Here is a 21,557-nt window from a genome sequence, read left to right as displayed (position 1 = left end):
ATGATTCCAGTACCCATAATGGTGTGGAAAACATGAAGAAGAACCTAGGAAAGGCAAGGCAGAGAGGGGAGATTTGGTAGAGACCTTTAAATACCTACAAGGCCTAAATGCACATTAGTCGAGTCTCTTTCATTGAAAGGAAGCTCTTGAATGAGAGGCATAGGATGAAGTTAAGAGGTGATAAGCTCAGGAGTAATTTAAGGAAATACTATTTTACAGAAAGGGTGGTAGAGGCATGGAATAGTCTCCCAGTAGAGGTGGTGGAAACAAAGATTGTGTCTGAATTCAAGAAAGCTTAGGACAGGTATGTGGAGTCTCCTAGGGAGAGGAGGAGATAATGGAATAGGCCATTTGGCCTTTAACTGCCATCATGTTTCTATGTTTCCGAACCCTCGTTTCTACCTACTAATTGCCAGATCCTCACTATTCCCTCAAAAGTCTTTCGCAATCTCTCCCCCCCCCCCCCCCCCCATTCATTCATCTTCTGCTTTTTCCAGGGTCTCTGCTCCATGTGACATTTCTTTTCTTTATGCCCCTATTTGTCCTGTATACCTGTATATTGTGTCCCTTCCCCCATCCCCACTGCCTTATCCAATCTCTCCCTTCTATCCAGCCAAGTTCCCTCTCCCTGCAGCATCCCTATCTCTCCCACCCCCATCCTGCTCCTCTGCTGATATGGTACCTTTTGTACCTCGCTCTCTCCGTCCCCCCTCCCCCCTCCCCAAACTGGCAAATCTTTTTTTTCATTTCCTCCAACCTCCTTGTTCACTGTAGCATCAGCCACAAAGCCAGACCCATCCAGGAAGCTTTCTTTGTTCAGCCCATCCTCCTCTGATGTAATTTCCTGTCCCCACATAGGCGGAGCTGCAGAAAGAAAGCTTTGGGGGATAGGCTTGCTTTGCCGAGTGAGGTCGTGAAAGGATAAACTTTGTTGGACCTTGGGGCAAGGGGAGTGAGGCAGCTGTTCTGGCCTGAGGCTGAGAAATTTGGAAACTGGCTATGAGCCAGAGAAAGACAAGTGGCAGGCGCTGGCCCTGGTCCATTTGCTGATCTCCTGAAGCTTGAGGAAAAGGAAAATGGGTTGCAAATTGGCAATTTCTAACCTGAAGTGTTCAACGAAATGATGCTTACATATCCCGTTCTGTTCCTTCAACAAGTTGTCCCTTTTCTTAAAGCTGGCCCTGTTTCTAGTTGCAGGAACAGCAGATGAAAGAGGCACCAACATTTTAGACTCTGCCCTTTTCACCTGAGGTGCTGGGAAAGTTTCAGATCTCTCTCCGAAATTAATAGCAGAACTGAAGAAGAGAAGCTGCTGCTGGCCCCCTTTTACGAAGTCAGACTCAAGACACCCCATTCAATGCCTAAGGGCTTTGTCCCATTGGCCAGACCAGGATCCCTTCTGCATTTCAACAATTTCTACATAAAATACATAGATTTGTAGGGTTGTCCTTTTCGAGGACATGTCCGGGAGTCTGGACGGCTTCTCAAAACCCGGCACTTTGTCTGGGTTTTTATGGTATCCGTGGACGTCGCACACACACACTTGACATCATTGGGTTGCATTCGCGCATGCGCAGATGCCATCACGAAGCACGAACAGGTTAAGGGATGGGCAGAACTGGGCGGACCTGGGGCGAAGGAAAACCTGGTAACCCCATAGATATATACTAGACATAGTATTTGTAAATTAGTGTATAACATAAACATCAAATACGTATTATCAATAGGATAGTTCAGTTTAAAACCTAAAGAACAGTGTTATGGTTTATGATTTGTTTCAATTTGCTATACTGCTCCCCAGTGGCATAGTAAAGGGGGAGGGGTGTTGACCAGCTTGGGGACTGTCTTGGTGGGGGCGCTGACACCTCTCTGCCCCCCCCTCCCTCCTCCATGTTTAACTATTTCAATTTTCAGCAGCGCAAGCAAATTCTCCGGCCTGCTGTTTGCACCAGCCTGACTCCCCTCTAAAATCACTTCCAGGTCACAGGGCCAGGAAGTGACACCAGAGGGAAAGCCAACACCGGTGTGAGCAGCAGGCCGGAAAAGCTGCTTTTGCTGGCAAAGATTTAATGAGGTATGGGGGAAGGGAGGGTGTGAGTGTATTGGGGGGGGGGGCAGGGAAGGAGCAGGGGGGTAGTGGAGAGGAAAGTGGAGAATGGAGAGGAGGGTACTGGGGTGTGCCACTGCTCAGGGTACCTTCTACCCTCGCTACTCCACTGCCGCTTTCTATATATCACAAGGCAATTTACAATCCAATAAAATTAAGAATAAAAGAGGAAAGGAAAGCCAGATATTCATAGAACAGTCTACAGTCATACCAAGAGGGAAAAAAATATCATCACAAAAAAAATCAACATAAGAACAGTCATTCTGGGTCAGAGCAATGGCCCATCAAGCCCAGTAGCCCGTTCTCATGATGGCCAATCCTGGTCACTAGTACCTGGCCAAAACCCAAAGAGGAACAACATTCCATGCTACTGATCCAGGGCAAGCAGAGGCTTCGCCTATGTCTGTCTCAATAGTAAACTATGGCCTTTTTCTCCAGAAACTTCTTTCATTTTTAAACCCAGCTATGCAAACCACTGTTACCACAGCCTCTGGCTTTTTGGGACTTTTTTTGTGTATGAGAGGTTTACCCTCTGCTCTTTCTGGATTCTATTGCTCATAAAGATAGTTAATGGGCTTTTCAGTACCGTGCTTACTGTTAGTTGACCTAGTAGCATTCTCAGTAAACCTAGTCTTATCCACATTCTAGCTATGTTTCTTAGTATTCTGAGTGTTGTAATAGGTAGACGTAGGTAGGGGTTATTGTTTATACAATACGAAGGGTCGCTGAAAAGTTCTCAGCCCAACCAAGAAGAGAATGATGTGGAACCATGAAACTTACAAGTTATTCCACACTTTTCATTTCATTTCATATCAGATCGGAGAAGGTTATCTTGCCGCTGTACCGGGCCATGGTGCGCCCCCACCTGGAATACTGCATCCAACACTGGTCGGCGTACATGAAGGACACAGTACTACTTGAAAGGGTCCAGAGAAGAGCGATTAAAATGGTTAAGGGGCTGGAAGAGCTGCCGTACAGTGAGAGATTAGAGAAATTGGACCTCTTTTCCCTTGAAAAGAGGAGACCGAGAAGGGGACATGATCAAAACATTCAAGATACTGAAGGGGATAGACTTAGTAGATAAGGACAGGTTGTTCATCCTCTCCAAGGTAGAGAGAACAAGAGGGCACTCTCTAAAGTTAAAAGGGGATATATTCCGTACAAACGTAAGGAAGTTATTCTTCTCCCAGAGAGTGGTGGAAAACTGGAACGCTCTTCCGGAGGCTGTTATAGGGGAAAACACCCTCCAGGGATTCAAGACAAAGTTAGACAATTTCCTGCTAAACCAGAACGTACGCAGGTTAAGGCTAGACTCAATTAGGGCAATGGTGTTTGACCTAAGGGCCGCTGTGGGAGCAGACTGCTGGGCACAATGGACCACTGGTCTTACCCAGCAGCTGCAATCCTTATGTTCTTATTGAAATGGAAGTGTGGAATAACTTATAGGTTTCATGGCTCCACATCATTCTCTTCTTGGTTGGGGTGAAAACTTTTCAGTGGTCTCTAGTAGGTAATGGAGCTATAACAAACCTTTGACTGCCCTGTCTTTGCTGGCTGTTTGGTTCTTGTTGGGTGAGTGTTTCAGTAGTTTTTGTGCTGCGTATTGTTTTTTGAAAGCTTTTATACCACTACTAATGACTAGGTAGTCAATTCAGAGTGGTTTATTTGAGCCTCCATAATGGTGTTACAATAAGTGAGCTTTTGTAATGGTGTTACAATACCAGGCTAGCATTTTCTGGGAGTGTTTTACACTCCTGACAAAATTAAACCATAATCAATGCATGAGCTTCTGTAAAGATGTTGCAGTACAGAGTTAGTGTTTTCCGTAGATGGTTTTCAATATAGACATAATTAATCTATGATCTAACATCCTTCTTATATGGTCTTGTTTGGAGAGCTTATTGTGGCTGTGCAAAAAAGTATGCCTTTGGCTTGTGCTGATCAAATAGGCAGCCTAGGTGTCGTAAGCAATGGGTGGATTTTTGGCTCCCACACTTCTCTCCTACCTCGAGGTCCTGTTGGGGCAGCTCCTGGGTGGACCAGAACTACCCTGAAGAACTTAATTGGGGATTCCTGCGGCCATGGTGATGTCTGCAGGGGACAGAGCTTCAACTCCCACGCCTCTCTCCTGCCTTGTGATCCTGTTTGGGGTGGACCAGATCTGTTGTGAAGAACAATTATTTCTCTCAGACCTGTCACATCTTTAAGAGAGAGGAGCATCCAGTGATTGTGGTGTCACTGTGGGAGGGGATTAATGCTACACAGATGACTTCCTGAGACTGCCTCACCCAGTTGTGATGATGCAGGTAGTGAGGAGGGTAAGACTCCACAGCAGGTCAGGTGTTGAAAGGAAGGAATAGTTAGTTACCTCTCTCAGTTCAGTTGGCACTAAAGGATTGATTGCTTCAGGTAGTTTGAGAAACAGATCTTTATAGCTGTAAATTCAGCCCTAGGCCTGGAATAATCAAAGCCTTCCAAGCAGCTGAGAAACAAATGACTGTACTTTACACTTGATTCCGAGGTGGGGTTGATAGCAGATTTCAGTTTCATAGAATAGAATCATATGATACGGTAGTTATGTGGTTAAAATAAATCTCAACTCACAGATAGCAGTTATGCTCTTTTTACTTTTTGGTTCTGATATCCTTTGGTGGTCCATTTGAGGCTTTTCTTTCATTGTTCAAGAGGAGGGTGAGATATAAATATGGATCCAGCTCAAACCGATTTATATCCCGTCCTCCCCAAAGAGCTCAGAATGGGTTACAAGTAATTAAATAGTAATTACATAGTAATTAAAACAAACAAGATACAGATAATTAGGAAGTATGGCTATAGTGGAGAATAGTTTGTAATATGAAGAGAAGATAAATTTTTCCTTTCTCCAGACAAAATAAATGCAAGAAGTTTGAAATAAAACTGAGACAGACTGCAAAGTTTGAGTAGTAAATAAAGAAAACGTGTGTGCCAGTCCCAGCTCCAGCCCTCCAAAAGAGGTGAACTTCAACTCAGAGATTGCAGCTTCTGATCCTGAGGTCCTTTGAGCCAATCGATGTAGATCCAGCTCAGATCAGAAGCACTTGCTTGAAAAGTGCAGGGAGGTTAAAAGTTTCCTTCATCCAACCAAAACAAATGAAAGGAATGAAAACTCAGGACTGGGACCCCAATGTAGACGATAATTAAACATTGTATTTAACCCCAATTGCAGGAGCCCAATGTGAACACAGCCTTCCTCCGACTCTGTTCTTCAAGAAGTTGTTCAAACTAGAAAGTGACACAGGAACCACTACTGCGGTACTTGGGACAGAGGCCAAAAATTCCCACAGGAATGGTGGGCTGTTCTGCAGTAGTTCCACGGGAACAAGAACCATGCTCGCAATGTTTTACTTTTGATCTTTTCCTCGGGCTTGTTCTGCCTTCCGCCCACCTACCTCAGACTTCTCCGCCTCCCACCTTGAACCGGGAGCAGCGGAGACAGAGCGGGAGCAGTGACCAGAGCACAAGGGCGAACTCTGCCCACTCCACGTTGCATCCATATTCCTTCCCAACTGGACACAACTTAAGACCAACCACCTATTCGGAGATAATCACAGAAAAACAAACAAACAAACAAACCCCAAATAACCGGTCATAGCACAGGATCAACATAATCGGAAAACCTCCCCCTACCACAAATATGAAGAAAAACCATCATACACTCACCCAGGTTATCCTACTAATCCTCCTTATTACCAACTGGAAGGTAGTAGCAAATAACATATCCACTCCTCCCACTAGCTCAATCTCAAACAATATCCAACACCACAACAGGAGAATTCCAACAATCAGAAGCACTAACCACCATGCCAGCAGTCCTCACCCCATATCCACATCTTGGGAAAGAAGATCTACGCACCCCAAGACCAAACCTCAACACCTACCTAAAGCACTCATCTACCCCAAAACATCTCACAACCAACAAACAGAAATCACCACTCTAACATGTGCCTACCAAAACATCAGAGCCTTAGGCCCAAAAATAGAACATATTAAAAACTGGATAAAAAACGAGAACATAGACTGCCTCTTCCTTACAGAAACCTGGCTAACATCAGACTCAGATCCTAGAATAACAGAAGTCTGCCCTCAGGGATACAAAATAACAGTGTCTTGCAGGGAGAAAAAAAGAGGAGGAGGACTTGCAATCATTTTCAAAGACTCACTAACCCTAAGCATTCTCGAAAAAACATCCACCCCACACATGGACCTTCTAGCATGCCAACTCTCAAGCATCACACTAAAGAGCACACTAAATTGCATGCTCTGCTACATACCGCCGGGAAACTGGTCCACAGTAAGACCTGAATTTGAAAACTTCATATATCAAAACTCACTCACAGCAGCACACAACCTTATCCTAGGAGATATAAACCTACATCTAGAAGACCAAACATCCAAACCAGCTGATAACCTTCTATCATTCCTCGACGCCTTATCCTTCCGAATCTTAAATCCTCAATCCACCCATGAGAAAGGACACCAACTTGACATCGCAGCCTTCATGACCCATCAAACATCCACTTTAGAAATTCAAACTTCTAATGGAATCTGGTCCCCTTCCCTGTGGTCAGACCACTACACATACACTTTCAACTTAATCTGGACTAAAAACAAAACCATGCCAAAAAACAAAAAAATAACCTACACCTCATGCAAGCACATCGAGCCCACCAAATTCTGGACAAAAATAGATGAATCAATCCTGGAATACAACTCCAAGGACTTCATTTCACACTGGTGTAATTTGAGCGATAACATCCTTGATGAGCTAGCCCCATCAAAAACCAAAACTAGAACCAGCAGACAATCTGACCAATGGTTTGACAATGATCTACTCCTACTCAAAAGACAATGTAGAAGACTAGAAAGAGAATGGAGAAAAAATAACCTAGAACACACGAAAACCACCTGGAAAAAAATTAACAAATAATACAAAATACAACTAAAGATTAAGAGGAAAACATACTACACCAACCTAATTGGGAAAGAAACCCAAGAATCCAAAAAACTATTCCAAATATTAAAACAACTAACAGACACCAAACCCCTCATAACCACCAACATCGCCCCCCCCTCCCTCAGCCACCCTCTTAGCAGAACACTTCAAAAATAAAATCACAAATGCCAGAGCTACCCTCAACTGCTCACCACCTCACCTAATTGAACTCACAATATGCCCCACAGAAAAAGAGTCAACAGCCGCAGACAGATCTTGGTCCCAATTCCCCAATATACAATGGCCCGAATTCAACAAACTCTACAAAAAGTACAGCCATGCATCATGTGACCTCAACCACTGCCCACCATATCTCCTAACAACGTCCAGTACAAAATTCCGTATTCTACTCTTTCAATGGATACAAAACATGCTCACAGGTGGCCTTTTCCCAACTAACCTCAGTGAAATCATCATCACTCCGATTCTGAAAGACCCGAAAGGACCAACTGATCAACCGTCCAACTACAGACCCATCGCCTCAATCCCTCTAAACGTCAAACTAATAGAAGGACTAGTAGCTAAACTCCTCACCACCTACCTAGAAAATCATAACATACTACACCCAACACAATCTGGCTTCAGAACCAACTTCAGTACAGAGACATTACTAGGTTCCCATATGGATACAATTAGACAACACCTCAGCACTGGAAAAAGAATGCTTCTCATACAACTGGATCTAACAGCAGCATTTGATCTGGTAGACCACAACATACTACTGCAAATTTTAGACTCAATAGGTATCTCAGACAATGTACTCTCATGGTTCAAGGGTTTCCTTAAATCAAGATCATACAGAGTTAAATCAGATAAAGAAAAATCTGAATCTTGGTCCAACCCCTGTGGAGTTCCACAAGGATCTCCTCTGTCTCCTACTCTATTCAACCTATATACTGCCTCCCTCGGAACATACATGGAAAAACTAGGCTTAACCTCCTATAGTTATGCTGATGATTTCACCATCCTCATACCTTTTGATCAGCCAAAGACCACCATAACAGGCACTCTACACCGAACTATGGAAACAGTAGCGAATTGGATGGAAGACCACAAACTGAAACTCAACCCAGACAAAACAAAATTCATTCTCCTCGAAAATAACAAAACCCCCACTATTACCAATATAGAAATCAACTCGATCAATTACCCCATCCAAAACACCCTGAAACTATAGACAGATGTTGCACCATGCAATCACAAATAAACAAAACAATTCAGAAATATTTTGCTGTAATGAGGAACCTAAGACAAATACGCAAATTCTTTGAAAGAGCACAATTCCAGCTTATAGTTCAATCCCTTATCCTAGGTATACTGGATTATTGCAATATCCTCTATCTCCCCTGCCCTGCAATAATGATCAAACAACTTCAAACAGTCCAAAATACAGCACTAAGACTCGTCTACTCCCTAAAAAAACACGACCACATCACTGAAGCTTTCATGAGCTCACACTGGCTCCCAATCCAGGAAAGAATACTATTCAAATTTTACTGCACGCTATTTAAAACCATAAATGGTGACAGCCCAACCTACCTGAACAACCGACTCATCCATAATACCTCAACCAGACATAGAAAATCTCACACCCCATTCACACACCTGCCAATCAAAGAAGTTAAACGAAAAAAACTTTACGACGGACTCCTAGCCACCCAAGCAGCGAAACTGGATAACCAAATCTCCAATCTGCTAATTACAACCACGGACTACAAGCTATTCAGAAAAGAAATAAAGACCATACTCTTCAAGAAATCCCTGCTTAAGTCTTAACACCACGATTCCATCATTCCTCCTAGCTTCTTAATTCCCTGAGAATACCCGCCCTCTACACTAGTCATGACCACTGATCTCTTCTTATAACAGACCACTGTTCTCTTTATGTAACTGACCAACCTTAATTATTTTGTAATCCGCCTTGAACTGCAAGGTAATGGCGGAATAGAAATCTCTAATGTAATGTAATGTAATATTCCTGCGGTAATGGAAAGATTGGATTCCCTCTACGCTGCACTTCCTGCCGCCATCCTGGCCGCTGCTACTCCTCAAAATGAGCAACAGTAGTGGCAAAACAGCTCACCTCATTCTCCTGCTGGTCCACACTTGTAGCTTTAGTCTGATCAGTGGCTGGCTCTGCCCCAGAACAGGAAGAGGATGTTGGAGGAGTGTGACCAGCAGCTGTGCAGCTGTGAGTAGACCGGTAGCAGAATGAGGTGTGCTGTTTTGCTATTGCTGCTTGTTTAGAGAAACAGCAGCAGTGGTGGGGTGGCCATGGGAGGGAGGAGGGGAAGGTACAAGAAGCAGCCGCTGGAGTAAAGAAGAGCCAAGAGGCAGATGGGGAGGAGATGAGAGAGAGGAAGATGCTGAATAGAAAGGGAAAGACCCCATGGTGTTCTTTGATGGTCGGTATATTAAAATTAATGAACTTGAACTTTAACTAGATAGAAGGGAGAAGTGAAAGGGCTGATGCTAGATGAAAAGAAGACACTATATGGGGGGGAGAAAAAGAGGTGGCTAACGCTAGATGAAAGGGGAGACAGACAGGAGGAAAATATGGATGAAAAGGGGGAGAGAGGGAAGAGGCAGGGAGATGGAGAGGAAAGGGAAAGAAGGAGATGCCAGACCACAAGAGGGGGGGAGGGAAGGAGACAGAGATTCCAGACCAGAGATTAGAAGGAAAGGAGGGGAAAGAGAGATGCCAGACTGCAGGAAGGGGGAGGGAAGAAGAGATAAGTTGGACCACTGGAAGAAAGAGGAAGACGGAAGAAGAGAGATTTCAGCCTAGGGGAGGAGGAAGGGAAAGAGGGGAGAGACATGCCAGAGTGTGGGACAGAGAGGAGAAAGATGACGTACCATAAAAAGGGAGACGTGGAAGACAATGATGTCAGAGCATGGGAGACAGAGGGAGGAGATGATGCACAGGGATGGGTGGGGAAGGAAAGAGAGGTGAAAGAAGTGCTGTTTATGGATAGATGACAATAGGGGAGAAGAAAGAGGGATGCGATGGTACACATGGATGGAAAAGTGAAAGGGAAGGGTAGAGGGAGGGAGGAGATGGTGCACATGGATAGATGGGAAGGGAAGACATGAGAAAAGTAGATAAATTTGAGAAGAAAACAGAAAAATGCAAGAAAGTTGAATGCCAAAGATGAATGTAGGGCAGAAAGGGAAGGAGAAAAACAGCAAATGGATAAGGCGGCCCTGGAAACACAGTTAAAAGCACAGACAGAAGGAAGTGCAACCAGAGACTAGGAAAACAACATCACCAGACAACAAAGGTAGGAAAAGTGATTTTATTTATTTTTAGTATTTATATATCACTTATAACCTAAGGTACTCCAGCATTTTTCCCTGTCTGTCCCGGTGGGCTTACACCTGGGGCAATGGGGGAGTAAGTGACTTGATAAACCACTCTATAATCACAAACACAAAGGGACCAAAATCATCCGAACTCCACTACCCTTAGTGTACATCCTATTCTCAAGAAAAGATATTTTACTTTTTACTCTTTCACAGTTACAAAATTTTAACCACTTCTTGGCTCAACAGCACAACGGAGGCATAAATGTTAATAAAGCCACCAAGTAGGAATCTTTTAAAGGGGGAGAAAAAGCCTCCGACTCGTAGCAGCTGCTAATTTTTTTAAGCATTCAGGCTACAGTTAGAGCTACCTCATCGGCACAAAACCCCCACCTCCAAGCACTCCTACTATTTTTTTTTTAATATTTATTTATTTTTAAATATATTTATCCACTTTAAATATCTCTTATAAATGATTGACGATGGCCAGCCAGTGTTTTGCTAAGCTGCGTCAGGGCTTCCAAACTTAAGAATCACTCAATTAATCATCCACATGCACTGGGAGCCATGACATAACATAACTTTACTAGTGTGTAAGCCCGTTACATTAATGGGTGCTAGAATAGATGTCTGTCTGTCTGGTTTTTTTCTTTGTCTCTTTCTCTCTCCTTGGACGCTGCCTTATCTGTCTGTGTCTCTCCCTATGTCCTTAGTGCCCCTTTCTATGTCCCAATCACTATCTTCCAGACTTTGTCCCACCCCCATCCCCCGATGCCAGCCTGACTGCCTCCATCACATCCCCCTGAGCAGCATGTTTCCATTTAACCCCACCCCCCTGCCGACCCTACCCGGCACACCTGAAACCCCCGTTGACCCTCCCACCGCTAGACGGCAGACAAACCTCCCGGCTCCAGCAGCGTCTGAGGCACAGTAAACACGCTGCTTCGCGTCCTTCTACTGCCCTAATTTCCTCTGCCGCATCTCTGATGATATCATCAGGGATGCGGCAGAGGAAATCAGGCCAGTAGAAGGATGCGAAGCAGCGTGTTTACTGTGCCTCAGATGCTGCTGGAGCCGGGAGGTTTGTGTTCGTCTCGCAGTGGGAGATTCAGCTGGGAGGGTCAACAGGGGTTTCGGGTGTGCCGGGTAGGGTCGGCGCCAGGGGGGGAGTCGCGGCATGTTACCTGCCGCCGGTCGTTAGAATAGAACCCTAAGCGCGCATGCATATTCTTACCTGCCACGGACATACAGATCAGGGATCAGGGAACACGCAGGTCAGAGTGTGCATGCGCGCTTAGCGTTTTATTATAGTAGATTCTTCTATACCGCCATAACCAAACGATTTCTAGGCGGTTTACACAGAAGAAGGCTGGACAATCAGCAAAATACAAATAGTTAAAAATACAACAGTTACTTAGATATGCTCAAAGTAGAGTTTTGCTAACAATAGTACCCACATTTAAGAAATAAATTTGTGAAACAGCGCTGACTTAATTTCTTTACGAAATGCACCATAAGACAACATAGCTTCACCAATGTATTTACCCAGCCAAAATTGCTGTTTACCTGCTTGACATGCGAAGAGTCTAATCCAAAAAAGTCTTGTATCTGCAACCAGTAATTTATGGATAAGCAAATAAATGTGAATTCCTAGTTTTCCTTATAGGACTATACAACACGAAATGAGATAAAAGATAAGTTGGGGCCAATCCCCAAATCAATTTAAAACAGATACAAGAAAATCTGAATAGTGCACGCGCCTCCACCGGCAGCCAATGCAGCAAACAATAGTAAGGACTGATATGGTCGTGTTTCTTCAATCCAAATATTAGTCGAACAGCCGTATTCTGTACTATTCTCAATTTTCTCAGTAATTTCTTTGGAGCTTCCAAATAGACAATGTTGCAATAATCCAGTATAGATAAAACCAAAGCCTGCACCAATAGTCTAAAGGATAAAGAATCAAAGTAATTTTTTATGGTCTTTAATTTCCATAGTGCAAAAAAGCTTTTTTATAACTGAATCCATATGTTCTGTCATGGTTAGATGGCAATCTAGAGTTTAAAATCGGGTAGTCATAGCTATTCAAGTGAAATGATGGTTTAAACTCCTAAAGAACAGCGTTCGGCACTTAATCTCAGTTTTGGATTTTGTGGCAGATTTGCCACAAAATAGCAATGTATACGAGAGATAAGCGGAGAGAGTGTGGAAAATCGTTTGCCTGATCCAGCATAGCGCTGTGAAAGATAAGTGCTTAGGATATTGGTATTATCAATATAACAACCCGTAAGCAGTCTGCGTACATTAGCGGGAAGTGATTTTATGGTCGCTCCTGACACAGCTGTTCTTGAGGAGTTTAAGAGTTTGGCTCCCAGTGCATGTGGATGATTAATTGAGTGATTCTTACGTTTGGAAGCCCTGACGCAGCTTAGCGAAACACTGGCTGGACGGACATTTAAGTCTCCGTTGCACTGTTGAGCCAAGAAGAGGTTAAAATTTTGTAACTGTGAAAAGAGTAAAAAGTAAAATCTCTTTTCTTGAGAATAGGATGTGGAGTTTGGATGAAGTGACTTGCCCAGGATCACTAGGAGCAGCATGGGATTTGAACCTACAACCTCAGGGTGCTGAGACTGTAGCTCTAACACTGTGCCACACACTCCCCACAGTGAAATGTGTCAGTTTTGATAATCTACAGTACATTTGCTGTCTATATTTTGCACTGTTCAGGGAAAAAAATCATTGATTTCTATTTCTCTGGTGCTGCCAGAGAATGTGGTCAAATCAGTTAGCTTAGCAGGGTTTAAAAAGTTTGGAAACTTTCCTTTAAGTGAAGTCCATAGGTCATTATTGAGAAGGCTTGAGGAAATTCACTGCTTATTCCTAGGATAAGCAGCATAAAATCTGTTTTACTACTTGGGACTTGGGTTGGCCACTGTTGGAAATAGGATACTGGGCTTTATGGACGTTTGGTCTGTCCTGGTTCTTATTTATTTATTTCTTTATACTCTGCCTTTCCCAAGGTGGGTTACAGTAAAGTACATACACAAACAGAATCACATACAAAACAAGAAATCAAACATCAATATAACATCATCATAATAATGTAAAGCCTCGTAAAATTACAGCTACCAGCGCCTTGCATCAAAAAACTATAAATCAAGTCCCATATTTTCGTAAAACTACTCAAACTAGATTGCTGTCGTAAATATCCCAGAAGTGTATTCCACACACAAAATTAGCTAGCTCTAGACACAGCTGTGGTTCATATGGCAGAATGCTATCCATCAAATGTTTCGTACATGCAGGGTCTGGCATTGTAGACCGCCTTGAACTGAAAGGTATTGGCAGGATAGAAAACACTAATGTGGCTGCCTCTACAAGAGATTCATTGATAGAACCCTACATTCCAAGCGGGCAAATGGAACAATTGCCTTACCGCCCTCATCTCCAACTCCCCGCCCTACCACCTGTTCAGGAAGTCACTAAAAACCTACCTCTTCGACAAATTCCGCTAACGCTGCCTTCCCCCCTTCCCTGCACCCTCCTGACCTCGATATGCCTCCATGCCCTCTGACTTCGCCCCCCTCCCAAGCCACTATGGCCTCTCTTTCTCAATTTCTGTTTTACCTAATTGCCCTGCCTTTTCATTGCCTCACATTTAACATCACCGTATAACATGTAACATCGCTGTATATGCATAGCCTCCTCTTTAGTATATGACTTTTTATTACTGCTATTTATGTAACATCTCTGTAAATGTAACAACACTATAATATGTATCATCGCTGTAAATGTACAGTCTCTTCTATTGTTAACCGCATTGAACTTCCATGGTATTGCGGTATACAAGAATAAAGTTATTATTATTATTATTATTATTAATGTAATATTAGGACTTTTATTTGAGGTCCTGTATTTGCATAGAATTCATTTGTGTTTTGCACAAGTGACTGAGGTCTGGTGTTCTGGTAGGAATGAAGATTGAGAAGTGTCACTGGTGTCATGGCCTCAAGTAAGAAGATATTTGTCAGCCCAGTTAGACCCAAAACCTATCTCACTTAGAAATTAGTGAGGGTCACTGCCGTAGGGTTACCCTATAGGTCCAGAAAAAGGAGAGACAAAAAAGAACAGTGGTTCTGGAAATGTTTATTCTTTCAAGGTGACCCAATCTCAGTCCATCCTCCTTTTTCTGAAGCGCTTCCTGTTTGGTTTCTCACTGAAAAGGCAATAAGCCACGAGCTATTGGTTAATACTAAGGATTGCCTGTATAGATTTAAGCTTCATGCAAATGACTAAGAGAAAAAGCACTAGATGCACTAAAGACCGCTCTGATCTGATTCTAAAAGAACAATTGATATGCATAAAATTTTGTATGCAAATGATTTGCGTGAAGGTTCGTTATAATTCCCGTTTCTCTACTCCCATTGATCACTGTGAGACACACACATGCAAAGCTGGCAGGGGAAGCCCAAGAGCAGCCTCCTGCCACTCGGCTGTTCATGGCAGGAAACTTTTTTTTAATGGATACAAATGTGTGTGTTATACACACACAATATCTGATTCATTAAAAAAAAAAAAAAAAAAAAAACCACTCCCCCCTATCGATGACAGCCCTCCCCAACATTCCCCCCCTCCTCGATGATCAGGCACCGGGGACTTCTCCCCCCCCCCCCCATCAGCTAATATGGCAGGAGGGATGCCCAGTCCCTCCTGCCATTGGAGCCCCCCCACACACCAAGCTGCTACCACTGCACCCAGAGGTTGTGAGATCAAAACCCAGTGCTGCTCCTTGTGACCTTGAGCAAGTCACCACGAATTTAAACTTTGAAATGCCAGAGCCACAAAAAAGCGGTATAGCAAAAAGGTATCCAAAGTGACCAGATAATCACTGCAGAGATAAAGTAAGGACCCCCTACACACTCCTCCAGTGTTGACCCCATCACACACCCACAAAGATCGGAATAAAAACATCCAGAACATCAACACCTGGTATAGGAAAGCCTAGTAGAGATGTCTTAAATAGCCTGGGGGGGTGGGCTAGTGAACCATAGAGAGGAGAAGCCACTCTAACCACTCCACTTATGGTGGAAAATGTATGCCCATTTCCATCTCTAAACCTCAAATACCTTTCAGTTCATTGCGTTGAACAAAAGAGTAAAGAGGCTGCACAATAACAGTGATCTACAAAATTTCTGAAAGACAAGATTCTAGTAATAGTTTTCAGTTACCCATAAATCTAACAAAAAAAAAAATTATTTCAGTAACCAACCCCTCAATCCTTTTGCACTGCCATATAGGTGCCACCTGCAGCCATAAGGGCTATTGGGGTTGCAGATAGATGGGTATAGTGGGTTTGGGGGGGGCTCACCATAACCTACAAGGGAGTTCTGGTGAGATGTTTATGTTACATCTTTTTTTTGAAGTTCACAGCAGTGCCCTGTAAGGTGTCCCACTGCTCTGTTGCCATGTCTGGGTGGCCAGTCCATTACAAGATTAGCCCCTCCTATGCCTAAATGGTCTTGTTCTGGGCATTTGGGACTTGGTCGAAAATGTGGTACTGACGGTCTGAACAAACAGTAGCCTGGACGTCCAGATAGAAGATTTTTGGATGTATTTTTCGAGAATGGGCATTTTCCTGCTGCCAACTTTGGGCATCTAACACCATATGACCAAATTGGACTTAGAAGTATGTTTGGATTATGCTCCTCTATCTGGGGTGTTTGTTTGCCATCACACAGAGAAAAGCACTAAGCCATGTGCTATTAGTTTGCTTTTACACTGGAAAAAAGGCTCTAAGTTATTTGTGTGTGATATTCTGAGGGGTGTCCTTGATATGTTTTTATTGTCTGGACTAAAATGTCCCTGGTATTGAGCTGATGTTTGGTTTTCCATGTGCAATGCAGAACTTAGCGTGCATCCCAGGTTGTACTTTTATTGATGTTCTTACAAAAAAAATAAAATAGAAACTGCCCCCTGCCCCTGCCCCTAGATTTAAAAGGTTTATTTGCAATTCTTTAACATCCAGACGGCTTTTCAAAACCTGGCACTTTGTCTGGGTTTTGAAAAGCCTCCTCAAATCGCGTCAGGCAGGGAGGAAGGTAGCTGGGGACGGGGCAAGGGCAGGACATTATAGGGTGGGGATGGGCAGAACTGAGCAGGCCTGGGATGTGGGTCTAGGGGTTCGGATTTTCCGATTGGAAATTCTGGCAACCCTATGCTTTAGGCCCATAAAATTGAGGGGAAGAAAATGGAGACAATGAGGGGACAGGGATAAATCTTTGTCTCTGCGTCTCTCTCTAGTCCAAACCTTTCTTAAAAACAGACATAAGAACATAAGAAGTGCTTCTGCTGGGTCAGACCAGAGGTCCGCTCGCGCAGCGGCACTACAGGTCTAGGACCTGTGTAGTAGTCCTCTATCTTTACCCCTTTATCCCCTTTTCCTTCAGAAAATTGTCCAATCTCTAATACCGTACTCTGTCCTATCACGCCCTCTGGAAGCTCATTCCAGGTGTCCACCACCCTTTGGGTGAAGAAGAACTTCCTAGCATTGGTTTTGAATCTGTCCCCTTTCAGCATTTCCGAATGCCCTCTCGTTCTTGTAGTTTTTGAAAGTTTGAAGAATCTGTCCCTCTCCACTTTCTCTATGGCCTTCATGATCTTGTAAGTTTCTATCATATCTCCTCTAATTCACCACATCCACAGCTTAATTGTACGTTGAGTGAAAAAAAATAAGAACATAAGAATAGCCTCACTGGTCAGACCAATGGTCCATCAAGCCCAGTAGCCCGTTCTCAGGGTGGCCAATCCAGGTCACTAGTACCTGGCCAAAACCCAAGAAGTAGCAATATTCCATGCTACCGATACAGGGCAAGCGGTGGCTTCCCCGTATCTTTCTCAATAACAGACTAGGGACATTTCCTCCAGGAACTTGTCAAAACCAGCTACGCTATCCACTCTTACCACATCCTCTGGCAACGCGTTCCAGAGCTTAACTATTCTCTGAGTGAAAAAATATTTCCTCCCATTGGTTTTAAGAGTATTTCCCTGTAACTTCATCGAGTGTCCCCTAGTCTTTGTCATTTTTGACAGAAAAATCAGTCCACTTGTACCCGTTCTACTACTCTACTCAGGATTTTGTAGACTTCTTAAATGTATTTACAGTAAATCTTCTATTATAGTATCCTCTTGTCCTAACATATTCGAGAACATGACCTAATTGCCCCTTCCACCTCACTCTTGAGTTGACCTCTATCATCTCTCCCTTCAGTTGAGGAGCCCTGACCTCTTTAGCCTTTTATCATTACATTACACTATTATTTGTATACCACATAACTTTATTTCGTTCTATGCAATTCACAGCTTAAGAATCTTAGACAGTCTCAGGAATTACAACAAAATAACGGATTGTTAAGTCCTGATCTTACATTACAACAATTTATCAAATAGATGAGTTTTCTGAAATGTTTCTACGATACTACATTGGCTATTAACCAGCTAAGTTCCTTGTCTCTGACGCTGCCTGAAACGAGAGTAACCTATCAAAGTATTTTTTATATTGACATTCCTTAACAGAAGAGAAAATGAAGTATGTTACGAGGCATTGAGACTGTTTAGATACAATAGTTCAAAATGTTCCTTAAGATTTGCAGAAAGGCCAAACGACACTTTTTAACATAATGATTCAACTTTGGCGTCAATCGGAAGCCAGTGCAGTTTCATCAAAGGTAGGGTTACCAGATTTTTCGGACCCCTAGACCCTCCCCCAGGCCTGCCCAGGTCCACCCATCCCATAACCGCCCCAGTCCCACTCCCTGATGCCAGTCCCACCCTAGCTCCACCCCCTAGTGCCTGCTTTAGTTGGCCAGGAGGCAATCCAGGATTGAGAGGAGGCTTTTCAAAACCCAGGGAAATCCAGACATCTGTCAACCCTAGTCTGGGGGTCTGGAAGGTTTTTCAAAACCAGACACTTTGTCCGGGCAGGAAAAGTCACTGTTGGGCAGGAGGACATCCAACAGTGATTTGTTCCAAGCTTTTCAAATCCCTGACAAAGTGCCGGGTTTTGAAAAGCCATCCGGACCCCCATATTAGGGTTACCAGATGTCTGGATTTCACTGGATGGCTTTCAAAACCCGGACAAAGTGCCAGGTTCTGAAAAGCCTCCTCTCAATCGCGTTGGACAGGAGGCAATCTGCACATGCGCGGTTTGCCTCCTGTCCAACCAAAGCAGGCAACGGGGGTGGAGATGGGTGGACCTGGGGGTGGGTCTAGGGTGTCCAGATTTTGCAATCATAAAATCTGGCAACCCTTCCCCGAACATGTCCTCATAAGGAGGACAAGTCCGGAGGAATCCGGACATCTGGTAACCCTAATCATAGGGGACCTGTTCCATTTTCTTAATCATTTTCCATTGACCTGAAAAAGGAAGGACAGTAGTTCTGGAACACCTGTCACAGATGCATTGTGTAGTCTAGCAAGCAGGTACTGTAGTTCTACATACTTAAATGAATTATCAAAGCAGCACAGAGTCTTAAACAAGGTCTAAAGTTCTGGCCAGAGCTGCATCCCGAGCCAAGGATTTCAACTTATTGTATTTGTAACTAGCCTTGAACTTTGATTTGGAAAGACAAATCTAAAATCCAAATTCAAATCATCCATGACAACTCGAAGATCCTTTTCCTTCATCTGCTATTTTGACCCTCCAATCCAGCCAGGCCTTTCTACTTTGAATAATTTTGTCATCTCCACACTCAATCAGTTCATGTGACGTTGCTTTTCTATGTCATTGAATATATTGAGCGTGATTATCAATAGAGATCTTGTTGGCACCTCACACTTTACCTTTCTACATTGAGGAAATTGCCCATTTAACCCTGCCTTGTAATCAGTTCCCAGTGGAGAACAGGACATCAATTCCTATGCAATGATTTTTGAATTTCCTTAGGAGCCTCTCACGAATTCTGAAAGATTAGTAAGACTGAGAAAAGTTGCTGCATCCAAGGCCAAACCCATAAGGTCTGACCCAAAGGAGGTGAAAATAGTGAGGCTGCACCAGCAGAGATTATTGAAGCTATAGAAATTCTCATTGGAAATCTTGTGAGCACCTCTTTGACATTATACTTTCTGAGGGCTTACTTGTGGGGAAATAGCCTGGAACACAGTTTCAGACCGCAGAAAAGCACAGGGGGTAGGTTATGAGCCTGGAACAGAGCCAAGAACAGTTAATCCCTAATCCATCCCCTCTTCTCCTGGTAACTCCCAAGCTTTTCCCAGCTCTACAGTTCCACTTCTCTTATCTTCAATTAAGCCTTGTTCTCCCTCCCCCATCTCACATCCTGTGTTAGTTGTTTTTTTTCTTCATCTGTTCTACAAAGAGATAGCATCAATTTGCAAATAAATGTGATTACTTAACTTTTTCTATGACTACAAAGATTGTTGAGATTCCAAAGATTGATAGAAATCTCTTGCCACCAGGAATATTCTATTGACTTTTAAGATGACAGAAAAATGAGAATCTGATTGTGGGGAAAGTGTGAAACTTTTGCTCTCAGTATTAGCTTTCTGGATGGCCTGATAGTGCAGTAACCAATCCGTTTCAGGTATGAACATCCAACAATTCAAGTTCCTTAAAACTTTGGAGATAGTCCTCCAGCATTCCAAAGCCTGATGGCTTATTACCAAAACACAGCTACTGGAGGAGGGAAATTGTTCCATAATTTCAGAGGCAAAAAAATAGAACCTGGTTCAAAACCAGATGGGATTGACTTTCAGTCAACTTGCCTATCTTGGACTGTCTTGACTGGATACATTTTCATTGGAGACCTAAATTTGGCTGATTTATTTATGTAATTTGTCTATTATATATCTTTTCTTGTTTGTAAAAGGCAGTATAACCGATTAATCAAGTCAAATCAAGCTGTCATGAGCATCATCCCAGCTTCAATGTATCTTTACATTGGGGAAGGATGCAACATCGATAGGGCCTCATCTTCACTTAGAGTGGTGGTCTCCAACACACAGTCCTCAATTATGGCCCTCAAACAGTTGGCTGAAATGCTCTGCAAATCTTGTAAATGCATTAAATTCAATCTTGCCCACATGATGCAAACAATCTCTTAACTGTGTATCTCAGGTGTCTCAGTTATGGAATTTTCAACTGATGACAATCCAAAATACAGTGAATTTTTAAAATATATCCTTGAAGTTGTAGAATCAACATTAGTATTAATTTTGAATGCTTAATACCCAGTCTGAACAAGCAGGCCAAGGCAGTAGTATATGTAAGCTTGAAATCTTTTGGTGGCTCTCAAAGCTTTCTCCTATTCACATTGCAGTCCTTTCCATGGAAAAGGTTGGAGACCACTGATTTAGACTAGCCTAGGCACCTAAATCATGAGCATGCAAGGACACGACAGTGAGCAGAGACAGTGATCTTTGCTGTTGCTTGTAATATAACTTTAATTTGAATTGTTGCACTAGTATGTGGGACCAGGTTCTTCCTAGAGTGTTAGGCAGGTTGCAGAGCTTTGGCACTAGACCCCTTTCCCCCTCCCATCCCTGATACTGTTGTGATTTGTACATGCTCCTACCTCTGACTTTTCTCTCATCGGAGTTGACAGCAGCAGAAGAAGGATGGTTGTGTTGTGAGTGCGAATGGTACGCATCTTTTTTCTCTATGCTGCCATGCTCAGCGAGAATGTACCTCAGCTCCACATTCTCCTGGATTAATCCCACCAGCTTACGCAGCTCACTGTTCTCCTCCAGCAGCTTCTCATTCTGGGCTTTGATAGTCTTCAGATCGTGGCTGTTTCGAGCTTCCATCATAACGAGTGACGAGTTACAAAGGAGGCTGAGTTGCTAAGGTTCAGCTACACCTTATAGTAAGGAGACCTCCTGCAACCAGCTCAGATACTCCTCACTCACATTGTGAGGTCATCATTTATTACAAAGCACACAGTGACATCAGAGGGAGGTCCAGAGCTGCCAGAGCCTAGAGGCAGGAAGTAATCATTCAGCAGTAGGGGAGAACCCGCAGAGATCATTACCCCAACATACCAACATGAATCAATCCCATCCCAACCCAACCACACCAGCACTCCATAATCCATACAGGTAAAC

At 43.4% G+C, this 21,557-nt stretch overlaps 1 protein-coding gene across 1 annotated transcript in view; it reads right to left on the bottom strand.

Annotated features, from left to right (window-relative positions):
• SPATC1 (spermatogenesis and centriole associated 1) overlaps positions 1 to 21,260 on the bottom strand; it is a 128,639-nt gene extending 107,379 nt beyond the window's left edge. The window contains exon 1 of the mRNA XM_033934969.1: positions 21,029 to 21,260. Coding sequence (XP_033790860.1) covers positions 21,029 to 21,260 — 232 coding nt within the window. The remainder of the gene's footprint in view (positions 1 to 21,028) is intronic.
• Positions 21,261 to 21,557: the final 297 nt, after the last annotated feature.

This window comes from Geotrypetes seraphini, chromosome 2, assembly GCF_902459505.1.
Source record: "Geotrypetes seraphini chromosome 2, aGeoSer1.1, whole genome shotgun sequence".
NCBI lineage: Eukaryota > Metazoa > Chordata > Amphibia > Gymnophiona > Dermophiidae > Geotrypetes > Geotrypetes seraphini.
Note: the sequence above shows the minus strand (reverse complement) of the source record. Positions and strands in the feature narration are given on the sequence as shown.